Source organism: Thunnus thynnus, chromosome 22 (assembly GCF_963924715.1).
Source record: "Thunnus thynnus chromosome 22, fThuThy2.1, whole genome shotgun sequence".
Lineage (NCBI taxonomy): Eukaryota > Metazoa > Chordata > Actinopteri > Scombriformes > Scombridae > Thunnus > Thunnus thynnus.
Genome location: NC_089538.1, coordinates 2,905,804 through 2,928,010, shown reverse-complemented (window position 1 = coordinate 2,928,010; position 22,207 = coordinate 2,905,804). Strand labels below are relative to the sequence as shown.

At 38.2% G+C, this 22,207-nt stretch overlaps 1 protein-coding gene across 2 annotated transcripts in view; it reads right to left on the bottom strand.

The window, feature by feature from the left end:
* Positions 1 to 11,707, bottom strand: part of ank2b (ankyrin 2b, neuronal) — a 91,026-nt gene extending 79,319 nt beyond the window's left edge. Inside the window, exons 1-2 of one of the 2 annotated variants that reach the window (XM_067580427.1) lie at positions 11,328 to 11,707; positions 1,214 to 1,315 (exon numbers count right to left, since the gene is read on the bottom strand). In XM_067580427.1, the coding sequence (XP_067436528.1) occupies positions 1,214 to 1,315; positions 11,328 to 11,468 (243 nt within the window). In that variant the 5' untranslated portion in view covers positions 11,469 to 11,707. The remainder of the gene's footprint in view (positions 1 to 1,213; positions 1,316 to 11,327) is intronic. The other variant, XM_067580428.1, reaches the window with a different exon arrangement.
* Positions 11,708 to 22,207: the final 10,500 nt, after the last annotated feature.

The window sequence follows — 22,207 nt, the reverse complement described above, 5'->3', positions numbered from 1 at the left end:
TATCTAAAAGTAATGTTTGTTTGCCACCAGCTGCTACATAGCTGTGAAAAAAGTCCCACCTTAAAATTTCAACTCCACATTTTCTTGTTAAGGCAGCTGTGAGATTACCACTCTCTGATGAGCGGTTTGAGAAAAAAAAAACACCCTGACTGTTTTTGCACCTGTGTGCAAAATTACAGTGGGCTCAGCCAGACTTTACGCCTGGATCAGTGGTTACACACATGGAAATGATCTGGCAATGAGTGACTAGCATGAAGCTACCTCACTCAACACAGTGTATGCCAAATTGTTTGCAAGAACCACTGGACTCACTTAACAAGGAAGTTAAAGCTGCACTATACAATATTTTTACATTAACAATGAATAAAATGATTATATATAATGTGAATGGTGAAGAACACACAGAGAATGATCACCCAACTCTGCAGGTCCCCTCAGATCAAAGGTTTTTAGCCTCTTTTAGATCATTGATTTGGTTTTATGGCCCAGCAATTCTAGTGCAGCAGGCAGCTGTTTTCTGTAAAAAAGCTCTGATAAACCCACTGTACACTATGCCCAGCACCAAACAGCAGACAGAAAAAGTTGGTGAATATAGTTGAGTATTTAGTAACTAATGAGTCAGACATGAACTTCTGAGAAATTGGTGGAGACCAAACCAGAGCTAAAAGAAAAGTGTATAATGAAATTCTTGACAAAGGAGACCAGAAACACAACTTCAAGTGAATGCTAGTGTTGCTTCATGCCTGCTCGATGTGTAAATAGGCAACTGTTTGCTAATATGTTCACGAAAAAGTATAAGGTGACAACACTGTCCATCCATGTTGTGTTTTCAGTCTATTCCCAAGTAGCCATCAAAATCAATTAGTGCAGCAACCAAACCTCACTGTGCAAGAACGTTTAAAACTCACTATTTCTTGTAACTTGTGTTTTTCTTGAGCTTGACCAAATTCTTGGTGTGGAGGACAAATGTTAAAATGAATTATTTGGATCAATAATATTAGTAGTTGGTATAGGTTTATACTGTAGTGTCCTGAAATAGGCTTGTTGGGAAGCCTCCCATCATGTTTACAGAAGTGTTTCCACTTTTGCCACACTCCAATCAAAGTACATCCTATATCAAAAATTATTTTTTTGTATATTGTACAGCCTTAGTGTAAGTGGGTGTGTGTGGGGGGTGCTGTGTATTATGCAGGTCATGTTCTCCGTCTCCTACCTGATTGCAGGTGCTGATGTCCACTCCTCCTTTCAGATATTCCAAAACCTTGTCGATGTTCCCTGCCCTCGCCGCTCGCAGGAAACTGGTGTTACTGTCCGACTGGAAGAGACACAAAAGAAATACATTTTCAAAATCACGTTATCTACATAATGTCTAAACCATATGTACATTTTGTCATTGGCTTTCAAGTAGTATGATAATCACATAATTTAGCCACTCAAGGTGAATGAGTCACATTTTTGATCAAAGCAATCCCTATTTAATTGATTTTAAATGATAAGTGAGTCATCTTCTTGACCATTTGGCAAAAAGCCATTAACCTGTCATAGAATTAAACACAGCCAGTCTCTGACCAAACACTCTGCTCTGTATTTTTTAAGCTAAATCTCATTCAAAGAAATGCAAAAGCCTAAAATAGATGATCTGAGGATGAACAAAGTGCACAAACAAAGTTTTATGAAAATTTGTAATGAAAATAAATAAAATGATGTTCATCTGTCTGACCCTTTATCCAACAAAATAATCTGTAGTACGTTCTTATTAAGTGGTTCAGATTTTATGTTTGACACTGACCTTCACAATTTCTCTTGGTGATTGCAGCACTAGTAAATTTTCCATGCTGTATGGAGTCCCACAAGGATCCATTCTTAGACGTCTATAGTTTATTCTGTATATGCTTCTGCTTGGCTCTCTTATCAGCACAACACATGATCAGTTTACATGACTATGCAGATAGTACACCACTCTACATATCACTATGTCCTGATAGCATGAGCGCTTTTCCATCACTGTTGCAACTGAACAACAAAAAGACTGAACTCCCAGTATTAGGTGCAAAGTTTCAGAGGCAACAGGTCTGTGCTTACTTGGAGTCCCAGTCCCTTTGCACTGACCAAGTCAAAATGTTGATGTTCCTGATGCTGACCTGAATTTCTAATTAGCCCATCAGCTGCATCTCCAAAGCAGCCTTCCATCATATCCAGAATATCTCAGAAATCCAATGTTTTCAATCCTAGCTAGATTCACAAACACTTGTCTACGCCTTTGTCATCGGCACACCATATTACTGTAACACCCATCTTCTCATTTATATACATATACAGTATATACACACACCCATGCATACATATACATACACACACATATGCACACACACACACACACATCAATGAAGAAAATCTAACAATAGAGTCTATATATTACAAAAGGTTAAGTTGGAGTTGGTCCAGGAAGAGTCATATATTTGTGGAAAATTTGGTTTCTTAAAGGTCTAAATTTGCAATGATCATAATATCACAATAAATCATCTACAAAAACAGTACAGCCATAGTCAGCCATATACGCTTTTCCTTTGTGCACAACGATGTGTGTGTCCGTGCTTAGTGAAGGACATGTCCCCTGTTTTTGGATGCTGAGAGAGCTGCAGTTGGAAACAGACCAGGACTATAAGGAGGCAGAATGATTCAGCATTTTCCTCTTGGTGCGTTCGCTAAAGCTAAATCCTGGCTCACACACAGCTTGTTCAAAGCTCCCAGCTCTCTGCTCCTGCTGTGGAAAAACACTGTGTGATGCTTTTTTATACTGCATTCAAACTGCATTACCACCTTCAACAGGGAGGTCAGGGGTCAGCGACAGTGTGTTTATTTTTGAGCTGAGCAAAGATCTCTTATTTGCTGCCAAGGTCGCAGTTTGCCTAAAATTCTCATTCGCCAGCTTTTTCGGATATCAAAGTTGAAGTGTGGTCTGTCCTTTCCCTCATCACAGTCTGTCACTCAGTAATCTACAGCATCAACCTGCTCACATTTTCTCGGAGATCAGAGTGAAGGATGCAGCACTGATGATGTATAAAATGAGCAGTGACACTGCAGCAGCAATGTCTCCTTCATACACATACATATAGCTGTGCTCTGATGTTTGTGTTTGACCTGCAGTCAGCTGCTGTCTGGCTGCTGCAGAGAACTGCACTGCATCACTACCTATCATACCAGAGCTTTCTGCACCACAGATATAATCACCTCAAAGGACTGCACTGATGATTCTCCATGTTTTACACACACTGTAAATTTTTAGGTTTACATTACAGGCAGCCATTCATTTCAGGAATTTCATTTCATGTACATTACAAAAGTCAACTTGCAGTCAAGTCAACTTGAAGCCCGTTCAAGAAAGTTAGAGCAGTTGTATACATGGACTGTTTTAGAAACTGTCCTTGTTGTTGTGATCAAGGATGATCTGTCATCTAAAATGTGTTTTACACCAAAAAGTATTACATTCATGAGCTTTTTGTTGGAAATTCAAACTCTGAAAAACACCCCATTAGCAATCAGAAAAGGGCCCTTTGGCAACATGCTTTTTGGCCTTTCAAAAGACAGGCAGACACGACAGGTAATAAATCAGAACATGTATAATTTCAGTTGATATTGCGCAATTTGCAATAAATCTGAACCCAATAAATTTGGAGCTTACCAGGTCCCTGGGGGTCTGGGGGCCCTGGGTATTTCCCTGGCATTTAGCTCTGTTGGTAATCCATCCTTGCTCTTTAGACAGTGTTACTATCGGATAAGGTACAAGTTTACTGCTTGAAGTTACCATTTAGTGTTACTTTCAGTTCCTTAAGGCTAGCAGTTTCCCCCTGCTTCAAGTCTTTGCGATAGACTAAACACTTCCTGGCCTTTTCTCTGTACTGGATGCACATAAATGAATATGATTTCAATCTTGTCATCTGACTTCTGGGCGATTTCACAAAATGTCAGAGTACTCCTTTGATAAAGTGATCACATTGTGGGCTTGATCCCAAGTCACAACTCTAAAGGGCAACGCACACTGGCGGCATATGACACATGTCATAACAGCACCCTTTTTATTTTTGTAAGCCTGTATAATGTCAGCATCTTGACACACGCCATCACCGGTTGATGCGTGTTAACTTGTTGGGATACATCACTGTTGTATTTGCCAGCACTGAACTGCATCTACTGTCCAGAAAAGCAGCAGTTTTATCAGTCACTACCCCGATCAGCACATCCAGTGCACATGGCCATTTCAGCTAAACATCTGTCAAGGAATTTCTGACTCCCACATCAAAAGTTTGGACACGCCATTAGGTGTACATATTAATTATATGTTATTGTATATATTACTTGTGTGCTGGTACATTGTTAGGCATAAGATTGTACTGTCTACCTAAAATATAAAAGGAAACTTTTTGGATAAAATAATAGTTTTCATCCTTGAAGTGGGAAATAAAACGATGATGCTTTATTTTATAGGCCATCATTTTCCAGTAATTTTACAAAGTTTCCACAAAGTTTCCTGAAAAGAACGATTTAATCTGGTAGTAGTCATAGTGATAATAGAGAGACATTTCTTAGATAGTTATCTTAATTAGAGTTTCGTTAATCGAGTTTATTAGTTGTCGATTTTCAGAGAATTTTCCGTGAAAGAACCGTTACATTTAACTAACACATGCAGATGTAATTGATATAATACAGATATAACATAATTTAATTGCTTAATAAACAAACAAAATGTGAAAAATCTAAACAATTCTTCTTGATGTCTTGGAGGGTGTTGGGGGGAATCCTGGCTACGGCTCTATTAAGGCTCTAAGTACTATTTTTTTTATTTTGCTGCTTATTGTTGAGTTTAATGTTAATTTATTAAGACTAAAATCATGGAAAAGTCAAGCAGTCTCAGTTACAATAAAATAGAATAGAACAGAAAATAGAGTAAGCCATGGAAAGACTTATTCATACAATCTCACATAGTCTTACAGGGTAAGCATTGTTTTCTAGGAGCACTGTACAAAGCAGCCATTACCACAATCAGGCCTGTCTGATAATATCCCCACATTCCCTCCAGAGTTGACGAGTCATTATGCAAGACCTTGCCCTAATCATCTCTCTGCAAACTGGCGGGTTGCTATAGTGGCACTCAGACCAAACATGACTCTCAGACAAGTGGGTCTTTTGAATGGAAAACACTTAACATTGGAGAGAAAGGGAAAATTGTGGCAGCCAGTGTCCTACAGAAAATGTTTCATAACTCCTGGTTATAAGAAGCTTAGTCAGTTTGTCACTCTCTTTGATGGGGAACTGTTTTGAATGTGCTGTGCAGATCAGAAAAGCTGCTCTGACAGGTCTTTCTTGGGGTGAGTCATGTTATTGCTGGCAAAAAAGAAGGATAGAAATTAAAAATAAAAATAAATAAAGGAACCTTAGTCAAGATGGAGGTCATTGCGTCTTTCATCAGTGTTTAAAAAGAAACATCAGGATGGAGTTAAGTGAAATAAAAAGTAGCACCAGAATGTGTCCATCATACAAATGTGATGTGGGTCCTTCTGTAACAATATTGTGTCTAGACAGCCACGTTACTTCAAAACTTCATCGAACCTTCCAAGCGTGACAAAGCACAGCCCTATAGCTCCTCCACCGACACATTACATCAAACATTCATTTACAAAGTCACTATCTTCATCTGTGGAGTGTGACGAGCTGTATCAATAATGCAAACCCCCCCTAACACTCTGTGAGAGACCAGTGCCCAGGCTGTGAGCATCCACACCCCTCCCATTTCACACGGAGAAAAGCACTGCCCTCCCTGGAGGTAACCATGACAACAGGGCTTTCTGTCTGTCAGCAGAGCTAGCACAAGTGTGAGCAGAACACATGAAGGACATTGCTTCCTTTAGAAGTGCCCATCAACACAGCCTTATGCCACAGCATCATTCACATGTGAGATATAACAGCTCATTATGTGTGTGTGTGTCCAGAGGGTTACGAAAAACTAAATCATATCATAGTTTCTTATATAAATCTCAAATTGTGTGAACAATTATTGAGGAAAAGGCACACACACCAGAGTCTTGAAGGATTATTATAATTTTTGTGATACTGTCTTGTTTGTCAATTTACCATTTAGCTATTTAGGTAGCTACATCCAAATCATCCATTTGTCCACAGTACCTTATTGCTCTGATGCTAACACACATTAACACACACATTATAGCATTAGGCAAGTATATGGCTAACATTTGTATGGCCATACAAATACTAACTTATTGCCAATGTTATCTTATTGTTCATATGGCTAACATGTTAGCTTTTGGAACAATAAGCTGGTAGTTTATCAAGTCCATAACTAAAACAGTTGTTTGCTTAACAGTTAGCATGGAGCACTGGAGCTATGCTAACATTTTAAAATTCACTTGTTAAAGCTGCATTAATCAATTATTTTAGCTGTATTCAACACAGAAAATTATAACCCAACTCTGTAGCTCTGTGGTGCTTCCTAGCCTCATTTAGCTCATTATTTTTGATTTTACAGCACGGTTCAGTCACACTGCTCCTATAAACAAGCAAAAGCTGGCAGTTGTTTTTAGAAATCAAGGCATGGAAAAGCTAACTCACTGTACAATACTAGTGTACAGTGAGTACTAGCTAGTACTACCTAAGGAAGGCTAAAAGGAAGCGAACTTTAGACTTATATTTGTTAGTTGTTAAGTAGTTAACCAGTACCATAAATGTAACCATGACCTAACTTTAAACTCTTCTAACCTCAACAACTTAAGAGGACATTTAGCCCAGATAAGAACAAGTGTAAGAAGACACACATACACACACAGTACTGTAGGTGGCAACTGTGTCAATTTGATTGAAGGAGAACATTCTATTTCTAGCTGTCAGGACGTAATAACATTATCTGTGTTTACTAGCAACTGCACCTCTCCCGTTGGTGCAGGCTGTGTTTATGTGTGTGTTTCTGATATTAAAAGCTCTTTTGGGTTTCCCTGTGCACATAAGTCCATGAAGCAGTACACACTCACAGTGTCAGAGATTACAACAGCACTTCAATCAACACAACCGATAATCATTATAACCACAAAAAGCCAAATTTAGCCACGTGAAAAGCTGCTTTTCTTTTTCACTCCCAAAAGTTGACATTTTGGAGGTGTGAGGCATTCACCCCAAGCAAAAATAATGACTTATTATAGATCATTCATACTAAGTAAAAATAGCCTGTTGTAATTCATCATCCTCAAGTTGACATATCTGGAACTCCTGATATATTCAACACATTCACCTTCCCTGTGCTTCCATCCCCTTCATTAACATTATGATCAATGTCAGATGACCTGCATACAGCAATACTGAGCCTCAGAAGACAACTTGGAAATGGCCCTAGGCTGTTTTCAGCCAATCAGAGCTGCCCCTTTGGACCTATCAGCATACAGTCCATCAGTGCAGGACCAGGAGGATTATGTGTTTCAGCTAAATTTAGATGTTAATGCAAATAGCTGAGGGGGAGCATCTGTGTAGTTGTTTAATAAAACTGTAGCAACACCGCATCATAAATGTATATACGGTAAGCTCACTGCACATACCTATCTATTATGTAATGCATATTATGTAAGGAACATAGCTCTCTTACTCAATATACTGTATGTTATATTCTGACAGGACATTACAATTTCATAACCTGACATATAACAAGTCTTTTAAACAAATGACTCAAAGTGTATTTTTTCATGACTGTTAAATTGAAGACATAGCAGCTGAATGGGGATCAGCAAGTATGAAGTGATCAGAGAGAAACCTTTAAAGTTCCAATGAATTCCTAGAGGAGTTGTGGAGAACTTCAAAGCTGCACATAACTATATCAGTGTAAAAACAAGGTCAAAGGTCATAGTTCAGGAGTCCACCGGAATAGACCATGTCTAAAAACAGGAGGTGGGTGGGATGTGGGATGAGTTGCTGCACAACATCAACGTCATAAACATGATGTGGGCAATAGTGCCCGTACAAATGCTTTATTTTAACATATGCAAGTGGAAATCTGGTAATGCAAAGTGCAAAAGAACTTTCACTGAAGTGATATGAGACTAGAAAACTCTTTCAAGTAGTGCTGCAGCTATTGATTATTTTAGTAATCAAGTATTTTACCGATCATTCCATCAATTAATGGAGTAACTGGATGCTATGCTAATGCTAATGCTGACATTAATGTTACCTTGTGTTGTGTCTGCTCCGTGGACTGGATGCTTTCTGCTGAGATGCTGAAGCATTGACATTGTGCTATTGTGGTAGGCTAATTTGGTTTTACACACACTGTACTGAGTTTTCATTTTGCTTCAGCTTGAACTGATCCCAACGTTTGGACATTTTGTCTGTCTCTTTCTCCATTTTGCAATCTGTAATTGAGTTACTCGGGTCTGTAACTGTCATCACTGAATGACTGTAACATCGCTGCACTTCTTTCCCCTGCAATTCTACGTGAGTAGATGTGTGTAGCTTTGTATTTTGTATAATGTGTCCTGTGTGGTTTTTGCTTTGCACTGTTTGCTATTGTGCTGTTATATGTTTTATTTGTAAGGGACTGCAGATAAAAAATAGCTTTAAAGCTAACTCTGGTGCAGTTCATCAAATGGTAACATTTATGTTTAAAACTGTACATTGTCCCAATAAATACAATACACACATTTTACTTGCAAATGTAAGTACTATTACAGATACACACCACATTAACCACAACACAAGGGTTTGTGGGTATGAAGAGGAGGATCTTCATCTTATCATCAGCTGTTGCTCATGCTCGAATGTCATGTTCAACCTCAGTAAATTTACCTTTCACTGTGCTGTTACAAACTACTAGTATTCATATAATCATGGAGAATGCTATTTCCCTCATTTGTCTGTTGCAGTGTGTGTATTTGCTTTTTGGCCACTTTGGTCCAGACTATATCCTGACAAAAACTTTATGGTTTTGGGTGATTTGTCAGCTCAGCTGTTGGATGGATTGCAATGATATTTGATTTTATGGTTCTCTAATGTACTACAATGAATACAGTGGCCCCCTAACTTTTATTGACTCTTTATTGTTTAGAGTTTGCTGTCATTTCAAAAAATAAAGGAACACCAAACTCCTCAAAAATAACTTCAATCTAGGCCTGCAACTAACAGTTATTTTCATTTATTTTCATCAATTAATCTTCAGATTTTTTTGTTACTCAGTTAATTGTCAGGTCAATGAAACACCAGAAAAAGATTTTTTTTTTAAAGTCCTTCATAATGGCCTGAAGCCCAAAGTAATGTCTTCAATTGCATGTTTTCACCAACCATCAGTTTATAACCCCAGAATATTGCTATACTATTATATACAACAAGTGGAACCATCGAGTTTGGTGTTTTGCTTGAAAAAAAAAATCTAAATGATTAATCAAAACTTTTGCAGATTAAGTTTCTGCCAATCAACTAATCATTGCAGCTCTACTTCAGTCATTATTTCTGGACTCATTTGTTGCTTATTGGGCTGATGCTGAAGTTAGCATATATGTTAAAAACTGGAATCCTAGCACGAACCCATGTTGCAACTTTGAGACAATGATTTTATCTGCTTAGAGGAAAAACTGTGATATTGTGGTGAAAATTACAAATGAAGCACGAACACCTACACAGAGTGATTAATGCATCCTATCTCCATCTCTTCCACCCTCTCACCAGGGACTAACATCCATAAACACCAGTGTAAGTACTGTAAGTATCCACTGGAGTGTTTAGCAGCCAATGTAACATACAGTACAACTGTGTCGAGTCAAAAAACTGAGGGCAACGGGTCGATATGTCTGACTTCAACACATACACACACACACACACACACACACACACATGCAAACACTCACTCACAGACACATTGTGTCTGTTTCCGCGCCTCAGTAATGAAGCTCAGCTCTATTTGTCACACTGCTCTGCTGTTATATAAAAATACTGTTCTGTGCAGCTTTAATTTGCTTGTATTGTTAACGTTCCATTATTGTAAACTGATAATGATGGGGAAAAGCTGGAACAGTTTAAAAAACTGAAACTATTGGTGATTTTTGGCAGATCTGTTATCCAAGACACGTAAACAATTGGAGCCATCAAATCTTATGAATTAGTTTAGTTTATTGAAAGGTTACTGTTCATCAGCTAAATTTAGGACGTCAGAATTTCCCTTCAGCCCTTGAATACACCAGCAATGATGACTCTGCAAAATATTCCTTGAAAGATGTTTACTGTGAAGAACAATCTCAAGCAAGTTTAATTCTGTGCATGTTGATTTTTGTACCAAGGTATTAAATCAATATAAAAACATATAGTATGTTTAGATAAAAATGAATGGTGGCATTTAAGTTTGCATTAAACATGTAAAGCCACCAGTATGGTCCTGTCAGACATTTACATTCTTATGAAGCCCTGCAGACAACTTTAGGTGATGCTGTGTGCATGTATTTGTGTATGTTGCCATGGCCATAGTGCCCCTAATTAAATCAAGGTTTATTATATATTTATCTATTAGAGTTCTACCAGGTAGCTTGAGATACTCCACTTACTTTAAGTTCCAGTCTGATAAAACAAGGCAATACTATTACAAAACTGCCACTTGATTCAAAAGACCATTTATTCAGAAACAAGCTTAATATTGTCACTGACACATATTTCTAAAATGTGCTCTAGGAAAAGTCACACATCAGGACTCAGCACTTGACTAAATGACTAATATGTTTACCTTGTATTCCTGGTAGCACTGCAGCAGCGGCATGCTGCTAAAGTCATTATATTGCTTTTCAAATTAGCCGCAAGGGTCCACATGCTGCTATGCGGAGATACTTTAGGAACAAAAATGTCACACTGGCCTTTAAAGAGAGAGGAGAGGGAGCAACACTTCACCCCATCCCACACACACTTACACACAAATACACACATTTCTTAAAAAGCCCAAACTCACACATCTGGGTAATATATTAATACTTGTTGATACCTATTGCAAGTTACAAATCAGTACTGATTCTTATGTCAGAACAATAATTCCAAAGCAGCGTAGAACATGTTTTCATTGGAAAGAGAAAACTACAGAATGCATGCAGGTTGAGCAGCTTGTTCATGACAGCTACAATGAACAGGTGTCTTCAAGATTGTGACCAAAATAAAAATAACTGAAGATTTTAAAGCTAGAGCTGACACTGACTCCTTAGTGCTTCAAAGATTTTGCTTAAAAAAGTTACTCAAAACCTTTCTATCTGTATATATCTCCTGAAATTGGACTACAGGCTGCACCTGCCAGTGTTGGGTCTTACCAGCATCAGTGGAGGCTGCAGAGGAAAATGCTCCACACAGTAGTAGTCTGGCAAAGCATTCTGGTCCAGGTTAGACTGGCTGCCTGCCGCCCTCAGACCCTTGTCCGAGCCGCACACCTTACACATGGCTGCATTTCCCATGGTGTAAGGTATTCAAGTCTATCCCATCAGAACATAGAAGAATCTAAGTGAGTGCATTTAATCACTCTACTAATCCACTCCCTGTCTCTACTTCCCCTACCATCCCCCTAAAAACCTTACAGGCTACCATCCAGGGGGACAACCCCCTCAGTCCGGGCCAAACCCCACTTCTCTTTGGCCTCAGCAGTGCTCCTGTCCCTGTTGCACCTCTTGACTGGACTTGCCTCCTCTTACTACTGCCAGCACAGTGCTTGCTAGCTCTTCCTCATTGCTAATTCCAACTCCCTGACCATTGACCACCACCCCCCCCATGCCCCCTCACTCAGCTATTTTTACACCCACCAGCCTAGCTATGCATGTGGAGAGAGAAGAGAGAGAGGGTGGTCGGCAAAGGGCAGCATGTCAAAACAGGAAGAGGGAGGGGGCACCACATACACACTGGACAGATATGGGCCAATAATTGTTGTAATAATTTGCGATGGTGGGCAATGGTGATGCATAAGTCAAACACATTTAGTCCAAAAGAGACAGTAAATGTCTACTTGAACCTAAGATGATAATAAAAATATGTATACGTATATCTTATCTGTCATATCTACACAAAACTCAACAACTCATCAACTCTAGCACAATACACATATCTAAACTTGCCATGTTCCAGGATCCATGTCCAGGTCAATCACGGTTTTCATCCCTAAATAGTTCCCCTGCCCAAAGAGCCAATGTTTCTGTGATAGATTGGTCTACATGTCAAAATAGATGACACCAAAAGACTGATACAATTCCTGATGTGCATCAAAATGTCTAAAATACCATTTTTACTCACAGCTAGTTTATATGTCTTGGACAGTTCGGATAACTATCTAAAAATCAAAATATGATGGATCTAGAACCATGCTAGCATTTCTGTGAGACTGTACTTAGGTACAGTGGCTTTAAGTTAAATGCTATTATCCGCATGCTAACATGCTCACAATCACAATGCTAACATGCTGATGTTTGACAGGTAACCATGTTCACCATTTACCACTAAACATAAAGTACAGGCCAATGGGAATTTTGTTATCTTTGCAATAATGATATTCTTTTTGTCAAAAGCATTGCACCCAGTAATACTGGGTGAGAGGACAGAGGAACTCAAATGGAAACTGAAATTAGCCATCTAGCTCTGTCACATTTATCATGTTCTTGGTCCAACCATGCAGGTCATCAGTGTGTTTTGTGTAAACTGATGGATAGTTAATTATTAGCTAGCTAGCTAAACTGCTTTTATCACGTTCTTCTTCACAAGTTCTTCTTCTGGTGTTTTTTTAGAAGTGTAAATAAAAGTATTTTGGTTCACATCTAGATTATACAGCATCTGGATATGAGACTTCACTAGCAAATATAATTTGAGCATGAAAGTTCATCCTTAACCTTGGGAGTATTTTGACAAAATAATCTCAACTCAAGGTCGACTAACTAGCGTCTTTTGGAGTTCTGAATTGTAACTCATGGTCAAATTTCCATATTTACGTCATGTGATGATAACTGAACTAATACCATGACGAGTGAGTGAATTCCATTTGCTAATGAAGGCAATGAGATTTGGTTGAAAGTTCTTTATAAAGCTTGTAAGCGGATCTTAAATTTAGATTGATTATTTGTCAAACTACAGCAAAGATGATCTCTCTGGTCTGAGGTTTGTGCATCGATTGTCATGAACCAACCAGGTAACATGAACTTAAACATGAAGATATGTTATATTAGCATTGTCAACCAGACAAATCTGACTGTTTTTCATTATCAGATGATAATGAAATATATATGAAGTGTGTCACCTACCACAGTGAAAAGAAATATCAGTCACATGCTGCTCAATAATATTGGTAAATAATACTGTTAACCTGTCCTTGCCTGCTTATTTCCCTTGAAGTGACTCCTATAAGGTTACATATACAACCAGTGTAACCGGCCTCCATGCGACCTTTACATAAATGCCTTCACCCAGACTGAAAACTAAGCCCTGCTTTTATTACATCCTTGCTGAACTCCTGCTAAAGCTATGCACTAACTTAAAGAGGAACGGTCAGCTTTGTCTTTAAGCAAGAAAAATGGCAGTATCCATGTTAGTACTGATGGTCATTATATTAGATGACCCCTACTGGTGACTGGTGCACAATACTAGCAGCATACTGGGCACCAGTCCAGCCCCCAAAGTGACTTTTCTTGCTTATTGGTGCTGTGATCACTAGACCTCATGTCGTGGACTGTTTAATGGAAGCAGGCATGCTGTTTGGTTAATGCAGATCTGTGTCAGACTGTAGCCCAGAGCAGGGCTGTATTGATTCTACTGGACCAAATGCAAATTAAGCCACACGGACCTTTTCATAGCAATTGATTGGCTGCACAGAATTAATGGTATGCTGTTTAATAGAAGCATCAGAAAACAGGTCCCTGCTGTTTCTACATGTCTACATGTGTATACCATCCATGATCAGATCTAAGTCTGTTTTGTTCCTGTGTCCTGTGAATATCCTTGTCTGATGACATCAGAGCGGTAAATGTCTCCATTCTCTTTGCAGTCTTCTAGGACATGGCTAACAATGCCCTCGCTGTTGAAAATATCACCCAAACAATTCTCATTCATTGAATATGTTAGCATAGGGAGAAAGACTCCTCATTGTTGAGTGTGTCACAAAAAGCACATGAGAAATCAGCTTTGGAATGAGTGATCATCACGTTTCAGCATATCTGACAAAATCACACGAGAAAAAAATGTAACAAGGAGAACTGAACAAAATATTTACATATCCACAACATAGCTCTGAAATTGAGTGATGTACAAACAATGAAAGGGTGTCAACTATAAATGGCATCAACTATGATCTAATACATTTGACAATTAAATAAAACCTCAAATCAGAGATGCATCTGGAGCTGTCTGGAATTTCATCCATGCCATTTATTCCAATATAAACTTTGCACAAGTGAAATTTTGATTTCTTGGGTTGTCCAGTTAAAGACTGTTGGGGTCATTGGACACCAATTGGTATGTATACTGCTCAGCTAAGAAATTTTACACCATGATGTGATATAATTTGGCTGAGTGGAAGTGTGATTGGGCTCTGATAGCTGGTGCCATTTTGGATGAGGCTACACATTAACAAAATATAAGGATTTGTGAAGCTCAGAGTATCTCAGAAGCTCTATTTTTAAAAACATTCTTTTTGCTTATTTGCAAAGAATAATGTACAAAATATTTTAGATAGTTATCTAGCAAATGTAATATGTATTTTATCAAGAAAAACACTAGTATTATAATGTATTGGGTATTTTTTTTGAGACCAACTTTTTTTATTGCTTTTTTCCCTATATAGTTTCCCATTGTAGTTCACCAAACTACATGTATTGGGTATTTCATTGTATATATTTGCATTTTAGCTCTTGAATGTAAAGTTACTTATGTTTTTTTTTTTTTTTTTTTGCTTAATTTAATTTAAAGTTAAACATAAAAACTTAATAAGAGATTCAAAAGGATTCCGATATGAGGACATTCACTGCTAGATGTATGTTAAAAAATGTTATTGAACCCCAACCCTAAGTGGAAGTATGTTAAATGAACTATGTATAATGTTTTGCTTTTATTATTCTAGCCTAGCAACAGTGTTTATAATGAAAAAAGGAGTGGGCCAAGTATGGAATCCTGAGTAATACAATATGGTATAATACCATATGGAGTATAATGAATATATGAAACACAGCCACCAATACTTATGAAACTCTCATTAAAACAGGTGTAAGTGACTCTACTTTTGGAATTAAGCCGAATTTGTTTGCTAAAAAACTTCCTTAGTTGTTTTCTATCTTTAGGTGGTGGGAATCTTTGGAACCAAATTTCAGTCTATCATGGGAAATGTGATCATATTAAGAATAAATATTATGTCAAAGCGAGGCTAGATTGCAGATTTTACAGGCTGATAACTCTGATGTAGACGATTTCTATCTAATTTCCATCTGATATGTGACAAAAGACATTACAAAAAAGGACATTTGGAGAGGAATGGAGAGAAGTTGCTATAACTGAAACTTTTCTGTAATTTCTGAATTTCAAAAGCACTGATGGATACTTCCAAATGGCCCCCATCATTTTGACTGATTACATAAAATTGCTGGTGAGGTAACAGTTAGTAATTTTGTGTAAAAAATAAGTTATAATGTCACAAAATGGGATAATAGTCAAACCAAGCACCCTCTAAATGACCTGCTCTGCAGAACATACAGTGTGTCCTCAGAAAAATTAAACTGGTCAGATTAATGGTGACTGCATCTTGGAAAAGAGCAACAAATTGCAGGCAACTATGATTAATTACAGCACACTCCTGGATATGAGTGATATACACATGAGCAAGGCCTGTCAGGTGAGGCAGTATATGACCTTCAACAGTAAACTGGTGTAAGATGTTGCGGTCAGGTTCTGTGCTGCAGATGTAAGGTGAGAAGAATGCCCTGCTTCTCTTATTAAAATACCAGGCCATCTGAACTTGAAGTTGACATTATCATGACATAAAACTCAGATTACTTCTCTGGTATCAAGAAAACATTTTAACAAGTTGCTTAGGGCTCAAAATGACTCAGTGTGCTCACCACAGTGGCTTTTGTTTAAAAGAAAGATGTTTGCAAAACCTTTGCTGATCTGTGGCCACATGTGGCAGTTACAGGTTGATGGTGCACTGAGTTTCCCTTCATTTTTCAAGATTCTTTTGTGGCAGCTGTTTTAAAAACATCATTCATCATTAAGGGATGTGACTGAGAGTGAGTGGAACAGGATTGCAAGCCGGAAACAAGAAACATCCCTCCTTTACTTCTGTTTTAAAACCACTCAACTGTTTATCCAACCTTTTCTCCTAAAAATATGTCCAGCAATACATGGTTTTGCCATATGAAACATAGTTGCTGTATGGATTATATTCAGTTCAAAAGTTTTTTTTCAGTCCACAAAGTGCTGTTGTGTGGATGGTGGGTGTACAAAGTACAGGACTCTTAGACCAGGCTTTGTATCATGTGTTTTGCATGTGGTTTAGGCTTTGGGGAATAATGTGGCTTTGGTTAAATACCAAAAAACTCAACAAATTTTGTCTCTTGTCACTGTTAATTTTTCAAACATTTGAAAAGACAATGATCTTTCCCTAAACTTAACAAAGTGCTTAAACATAACCATGAAAACCTCAGCATGCTTCATTTGCAATGTGCGGAATTGTTGCACAACATGTTGACAGTAGATGTTTTGTAGATACAGACAGTATGCACATTTGGCAACTTTGCAGATATGTTGATTGAAATTGTTTCAATATTATATTGATACAAAAACAGTATCTGGGCAGCATTACATTTCTTTCAAAGTGTATTTGCTGTTGCAAGTTAGTGGTATATACATTATTTTTAGGGAGACAGGGTTGGTGACATGGTAAATCTGTTTAACACAACAAGAAAAAAAGTCATAAAGTCAGTGACCTGACTCCGTATTATCAGTCACACAGCAATATCTATCTAAAGTTAAGCTAACATTAGTGACCATAAGCTACTGGTCATACCAGACCAAGTAAAACTCTAGCAGCAAAATCCCTGAGTGTATTGAATTGAGGAAGAGTGCATTTATTGATTATGAGTTCAACTTAAGAAGAAGACTATGATGGTTCTTACTTTAAAAGTTGCAGTGTTGCTTTAAATGAGGAACATTTTAAAGACAAATTCTAAATGACTTGCTAAGATGTGACAACATCACACACATTCATGCTAAATGTTAGCACCGTCACAATTTCACCAATACTCACATACACACACATACCACTTCAGCTCAGTTAACCTCCATCACAACTTAAACACACAATCAGACGTGACATTCCTCTCCTCTGTCATCCAACAGACCTTTTTAGTTTCATTAACCTTCTCCTGGACATAATTCACTTAATGTCTCCTTCAATCTTCTTTCTAACCAGCTGTCATCTGCCAAGTCAATCATCCAGTTAGGGTACCTAATTGCTGTGTGTGTGTGTGTGTGTGTGTGTGTGTGTGTGTGTGTGTGCAGTTTAAAGAGACAAAGGTCAAAGCTGGCCTTGTACAGGTGGGCTGTACAATTCCTTTAAGTCATCACTAGTTTAAACAGGAAACTCATTACTCCTCTGTCTCTGGGCTGCTCAAACAGATGACATCCTCTTCCTCTCCCATCCCACACAACCCCGCCCTTTGCACTTCTCCTGTGGGTTGGTAATCCACTGGGTAGGGCAGGCGTACACAACAAATACTTTTAATCTGTGATCAACCATATGGCTTGCTGGCTGCGGGAGGGAGGAGCGGTGAGGGGTAAAGCCCAGCCCGTCCTCAAAAGAAAAACGACAGTATAGGTCTAAAATTCAGACGCAAAAAACAACCTATAGTTACATTTATGCCATCTAGGGACCGTAGTAATTATGACTCAGGGAAGTGACGCAGTTGAGATGACATTAATATAAGGTGACAATTTGCCCTATTAGGAGGAGGCAGGTTGAGTGGATGGCTAGATAGATAGATGGTAAAAAGTGGACTTAGCTGCAGGAAATCGCTGTTCAAATGTCATGGTTCCAATCGTTGCGACATTTTTTTTAAAAAACACATAAACAACAGAAATCGTGATGTTTACTGTTGCCATGACGACGAAGGATGTGTAACTTTAAGGAAGTAGAAGCCGCATTTCAAGTGAACATTTTAACCCGAACCATGATCTTTCCCTATACCTAACCAAGTGTTTTTTGTGCCTAAACCTAACCAGACCTCAACCACAGCGTTGCTACACCATAAAACATCATAATTTTTCAACAGTGATTTGTAATGGTTGTAACACACCTCTGAGTCATTCTGAAAATGCTCCTATTGGTCGTTCTGGAGTGCAGGTACAATCAATCTATGTGGTCATTTAATTATGAGGATGTGTTACTGCTTTATGTTCCTGCTGTGGAGGAAAATGGGATGATAATGATGTGTGTAGCAGGTGTATGAAAGGGTTTACTGATTTAGTTTTAGTTCCAAAGTGCTTTGACGCCCCAAATCATATCAACCTAACTCGTTGTGGTAAAATGTAGCAGCTAAATGCTAACAAGGGGTATAACACATTTCAATTTAAGTTATAATTCTGGTTAACAATCAAAAAATGAATCAATTAAAAGGTAAAGGTATGCTATGCAGGATTTTCCTATAAAAAACAATGTATAGACTCATACAAATGTCATCTCTCTCGATCATCACTTATGACCCACTAGAAGTGTGAGGTGGTGTATTTATCTGCAGAGACAGATATGAGGAACAAGAAGGAAGTCCAGTCCATTTAATAAACACATGTAGTGCAGTGGGGGTTGCAGACAGTTATCCAGCAAACACAAATCTGGGATTTAAAATCCAACATCAAGCATACATGTAGATATATGTATTAATCAGTATTACACACATAAATACACGCAATCTCAATCTGAGATTTGTACAGCAGTGTCTATCCATAAGGAACATGCCACAGTATCACACAACTGCTATGAAAAAAAAAAATTAAACATGAATTATAGACGTTTGAGGCAAGGTTGCTATGGAAACACAGATTCAGACCAGGTTTAAGCATGGATTTTTCTTTTGCTTCAGAATTAGAGACCTACAGAAAATGGCTTCCTCATTGTGAAACCTTAGTAACACCAATATATCAAATTAACTGGATGTTGTTGTTGTAGTCCACTGTATGTATTATTATTTTGGGATTCAGCTGAGAGGTTTCTACTTTGAATGGATTACAGTTCCTGGAAAAATATGTTATCTGGGTATTGATATGTGATTTCCACCTGGGAAGGCTTCTTATCATCTCGATTCTACCTGGATCTCAGAAGAGAAATTAAGTAGACGTGTCCATGGACTCTTCAACAAACATGGTGCATCTCAGGTCAGTAGAGGCGTTGCAGTATACTCTTGAAGGGCCGCTAAAATGTGCAATCCAAGGTCATATGACATAAGAAGATGGGTGAAGGCATCCTTAAGCTACTTTTTGGTAGCTTTGTAACTAAGCTAACATTGCTTATACTGTAAGAAGGTAATCACTACTAGTGGAGAAGCTTGACCATCACATGACCATCATTTTGTATGTCATAGCAGTCCTCCAAGAGTCTTCTGAAGCTGCATGACTGTAGTGGCTCCACTTATACTTTCTTTGCTGAGAAAGGGCTGGTATGTAGCTTTTCAACAGGCAGCTTGAATATGTCACCACTTTGAGCCATGAAATGTTCGTTCTCTCACTTGACTTTGACCTTCAGTGCAAAGTTGAACCACGTCGACTTGAGAAACATTACACTATCTGGTTGGTACATGAGCCAGATGTCAAAGAATTAAGCAAATGTGTTGTCCTGCAGCCTCTGTAAACCCTGTTTGTCCAATCAGAAGTGAATAATGGAGACTTGCCACTGCTGAACAACTAGCATTGAAACAACCCGCTGCTCGTCTGAGACATTAACTGGGTTTCCAGCTGACAGACGCTGACCTACACCAACCCTACACACACAATGTATACAGGTACAAATACTGTACATATATTACACAGATTAGCATGGTAACCCAGTGGTAACCTGATGAAGAGTCTGCTGAGCCTGACCTCTGACCAACCAGAAGTAAGAATAGCAAAGCTTTGTATCACTATTTTTATATATTTCATAATGGTAACAGAACAGTCACAACTTAGAAGTTCTGTTATTGCTGTCCTATGCTATTATTTATCTTTTGTTTTTGTTGTATCCTAATATAATTTACTTTCTCTAATGGTGTCCCATTTTCTCTGAGTGGCTCATTAAACTGTTATCATATCGTATCTTAAAAATACAGTGGCACAAAAATGCAAAAAAAGTTAGCTGGAAACATTGAGAAGAAGACAGAAGGAACAGATTGAATCTCCAAGGTTTAGGGTTAAGGATAGGGTTTGTTTAAAGAAAAGCCTCTAAAATATTTAAATCCAATTTCAATTATCTCTAATTAAAATGAAAACACAGGTGAACCAGGACTTTGTGGGATATTGTGGGATGTTGTGGGACGTTGCGGAGTGTTAACCCCTACGCCACCAGGTCACTCTGGAAGTCAGCAAATGTTTTTAGACAATATTAAGTATAAATCACAATGATCTACAAAATATCAACTGAGAACTGTACCCATTTTCAGATAAAATACTTCCTTAAAACTCTTTGATTTCAATTTCACCTTCCACCAATTTTACACAAATTCCAAAGATGTGGTTGTGCCCTATCAGGCAGAGAGATGCTATTGAGTTGCATTATGGGAAATGTAGGATCAGGTGTTTCTGAAGCTTGACCCATAGAAGAGACTAAAGTCAGGATATCTCGGCCTCTGCTGTTTTGATTTTGACCATTCTTTTTTTGATCTGTCCCTCACATGTTCTCCAAGTTTATGGAATTGTCATACAAAATTGTTGTAGAACCCCTTTAAAATTTCTTTTTCTGAATGTATAGAAAACTAATGGAGAAACTACCGTACAAAAAATGAAAGCTCTTTCAAGAAAAGGCTGATTTGAAATTAGTTCATTAGGATTAGAAAAATAATGACTCACTCAACATCACATTGACAAAAGAACACATTACACACACTATTGACAAGAATAGTTTTTACTGATGAATCTGGATATTAGAATACAAGTTGCTATAGATTTTACTTGTCATTTCAGTCTGTTTTTAGGGTGCTCTCTGATGCCGTGAAGGACAAACAGTGAGTAATGAGAAAACACACACACACGCACTCCCAGGTACTAAAACTTGGCGATGTTGGTGCCTGGAATGAATCCAGTGGGGAAAATTAATCTCAGTGAGCTTCTACCCCAGCTCTGTTTAACTGAATGCAACCCTACCATGCCATCTCAAAACACACACTGAGAGAAGAAAGTGGTGTGTGGAGGGATGTGAACCTGCCTTAAATAGCTGGCCAAACACCCACATAGCTGTATGAGAGATGAGAAGAAGAATGGCTCTGATTGGCAAAAGAAGACAGAACGAGAGACAAGAAAGCCAAAAAGGAGCATGATGCAGAGGGGAGAGCAGATAGACAGAAGACTGATGCAGATGGAGATGAAAATGTGAAAGCTAAAACACACACACACACACACACACACACACACACACACACACACACACACAGTCTCCAGGTAGTAACACTAATATCACACCTCTCAGCACCACCTTGCTCTGCCTGGAGTTCAGAGTCTGTGCTTTTCAGTCTTGATATTAAATTCAAATTATCGCCTCTTGCTCCACAGTTTGCTTTCTTTTGTTCCTTGCTCCATCCTTGATTTTCTCCATACGCTCTTCTCATTTCTGCTATTGCAATTCTGATATGATGGTTCACTCTTTGATCTTTATGTAACATACAATGACGGTTCTGTGACTTTCTATAATTAAAGCTCCATTGATCAATATTTTTATATTGGTTAACAATGGGTCAAGTGACGATGTGTAATGCGAAAGGGATCACTTGTAGTGATGAACCCGCAGAAAATGATTACACAACTGTGTGGTTCACCTCAGTCTCACTAAGCTTTTTAGTACCTTTCAGCTCATTGTTTTAGTTCTACAGCACACAACTTTACTTCTTTGGCTCCCTCTCAGTGCTCTCATGGATTCATGAAGTGGACAGAAACATGACTCCAAATACATGCTAATGCTTCACCATATCAACGTCATAAGGTGGTAATGTTT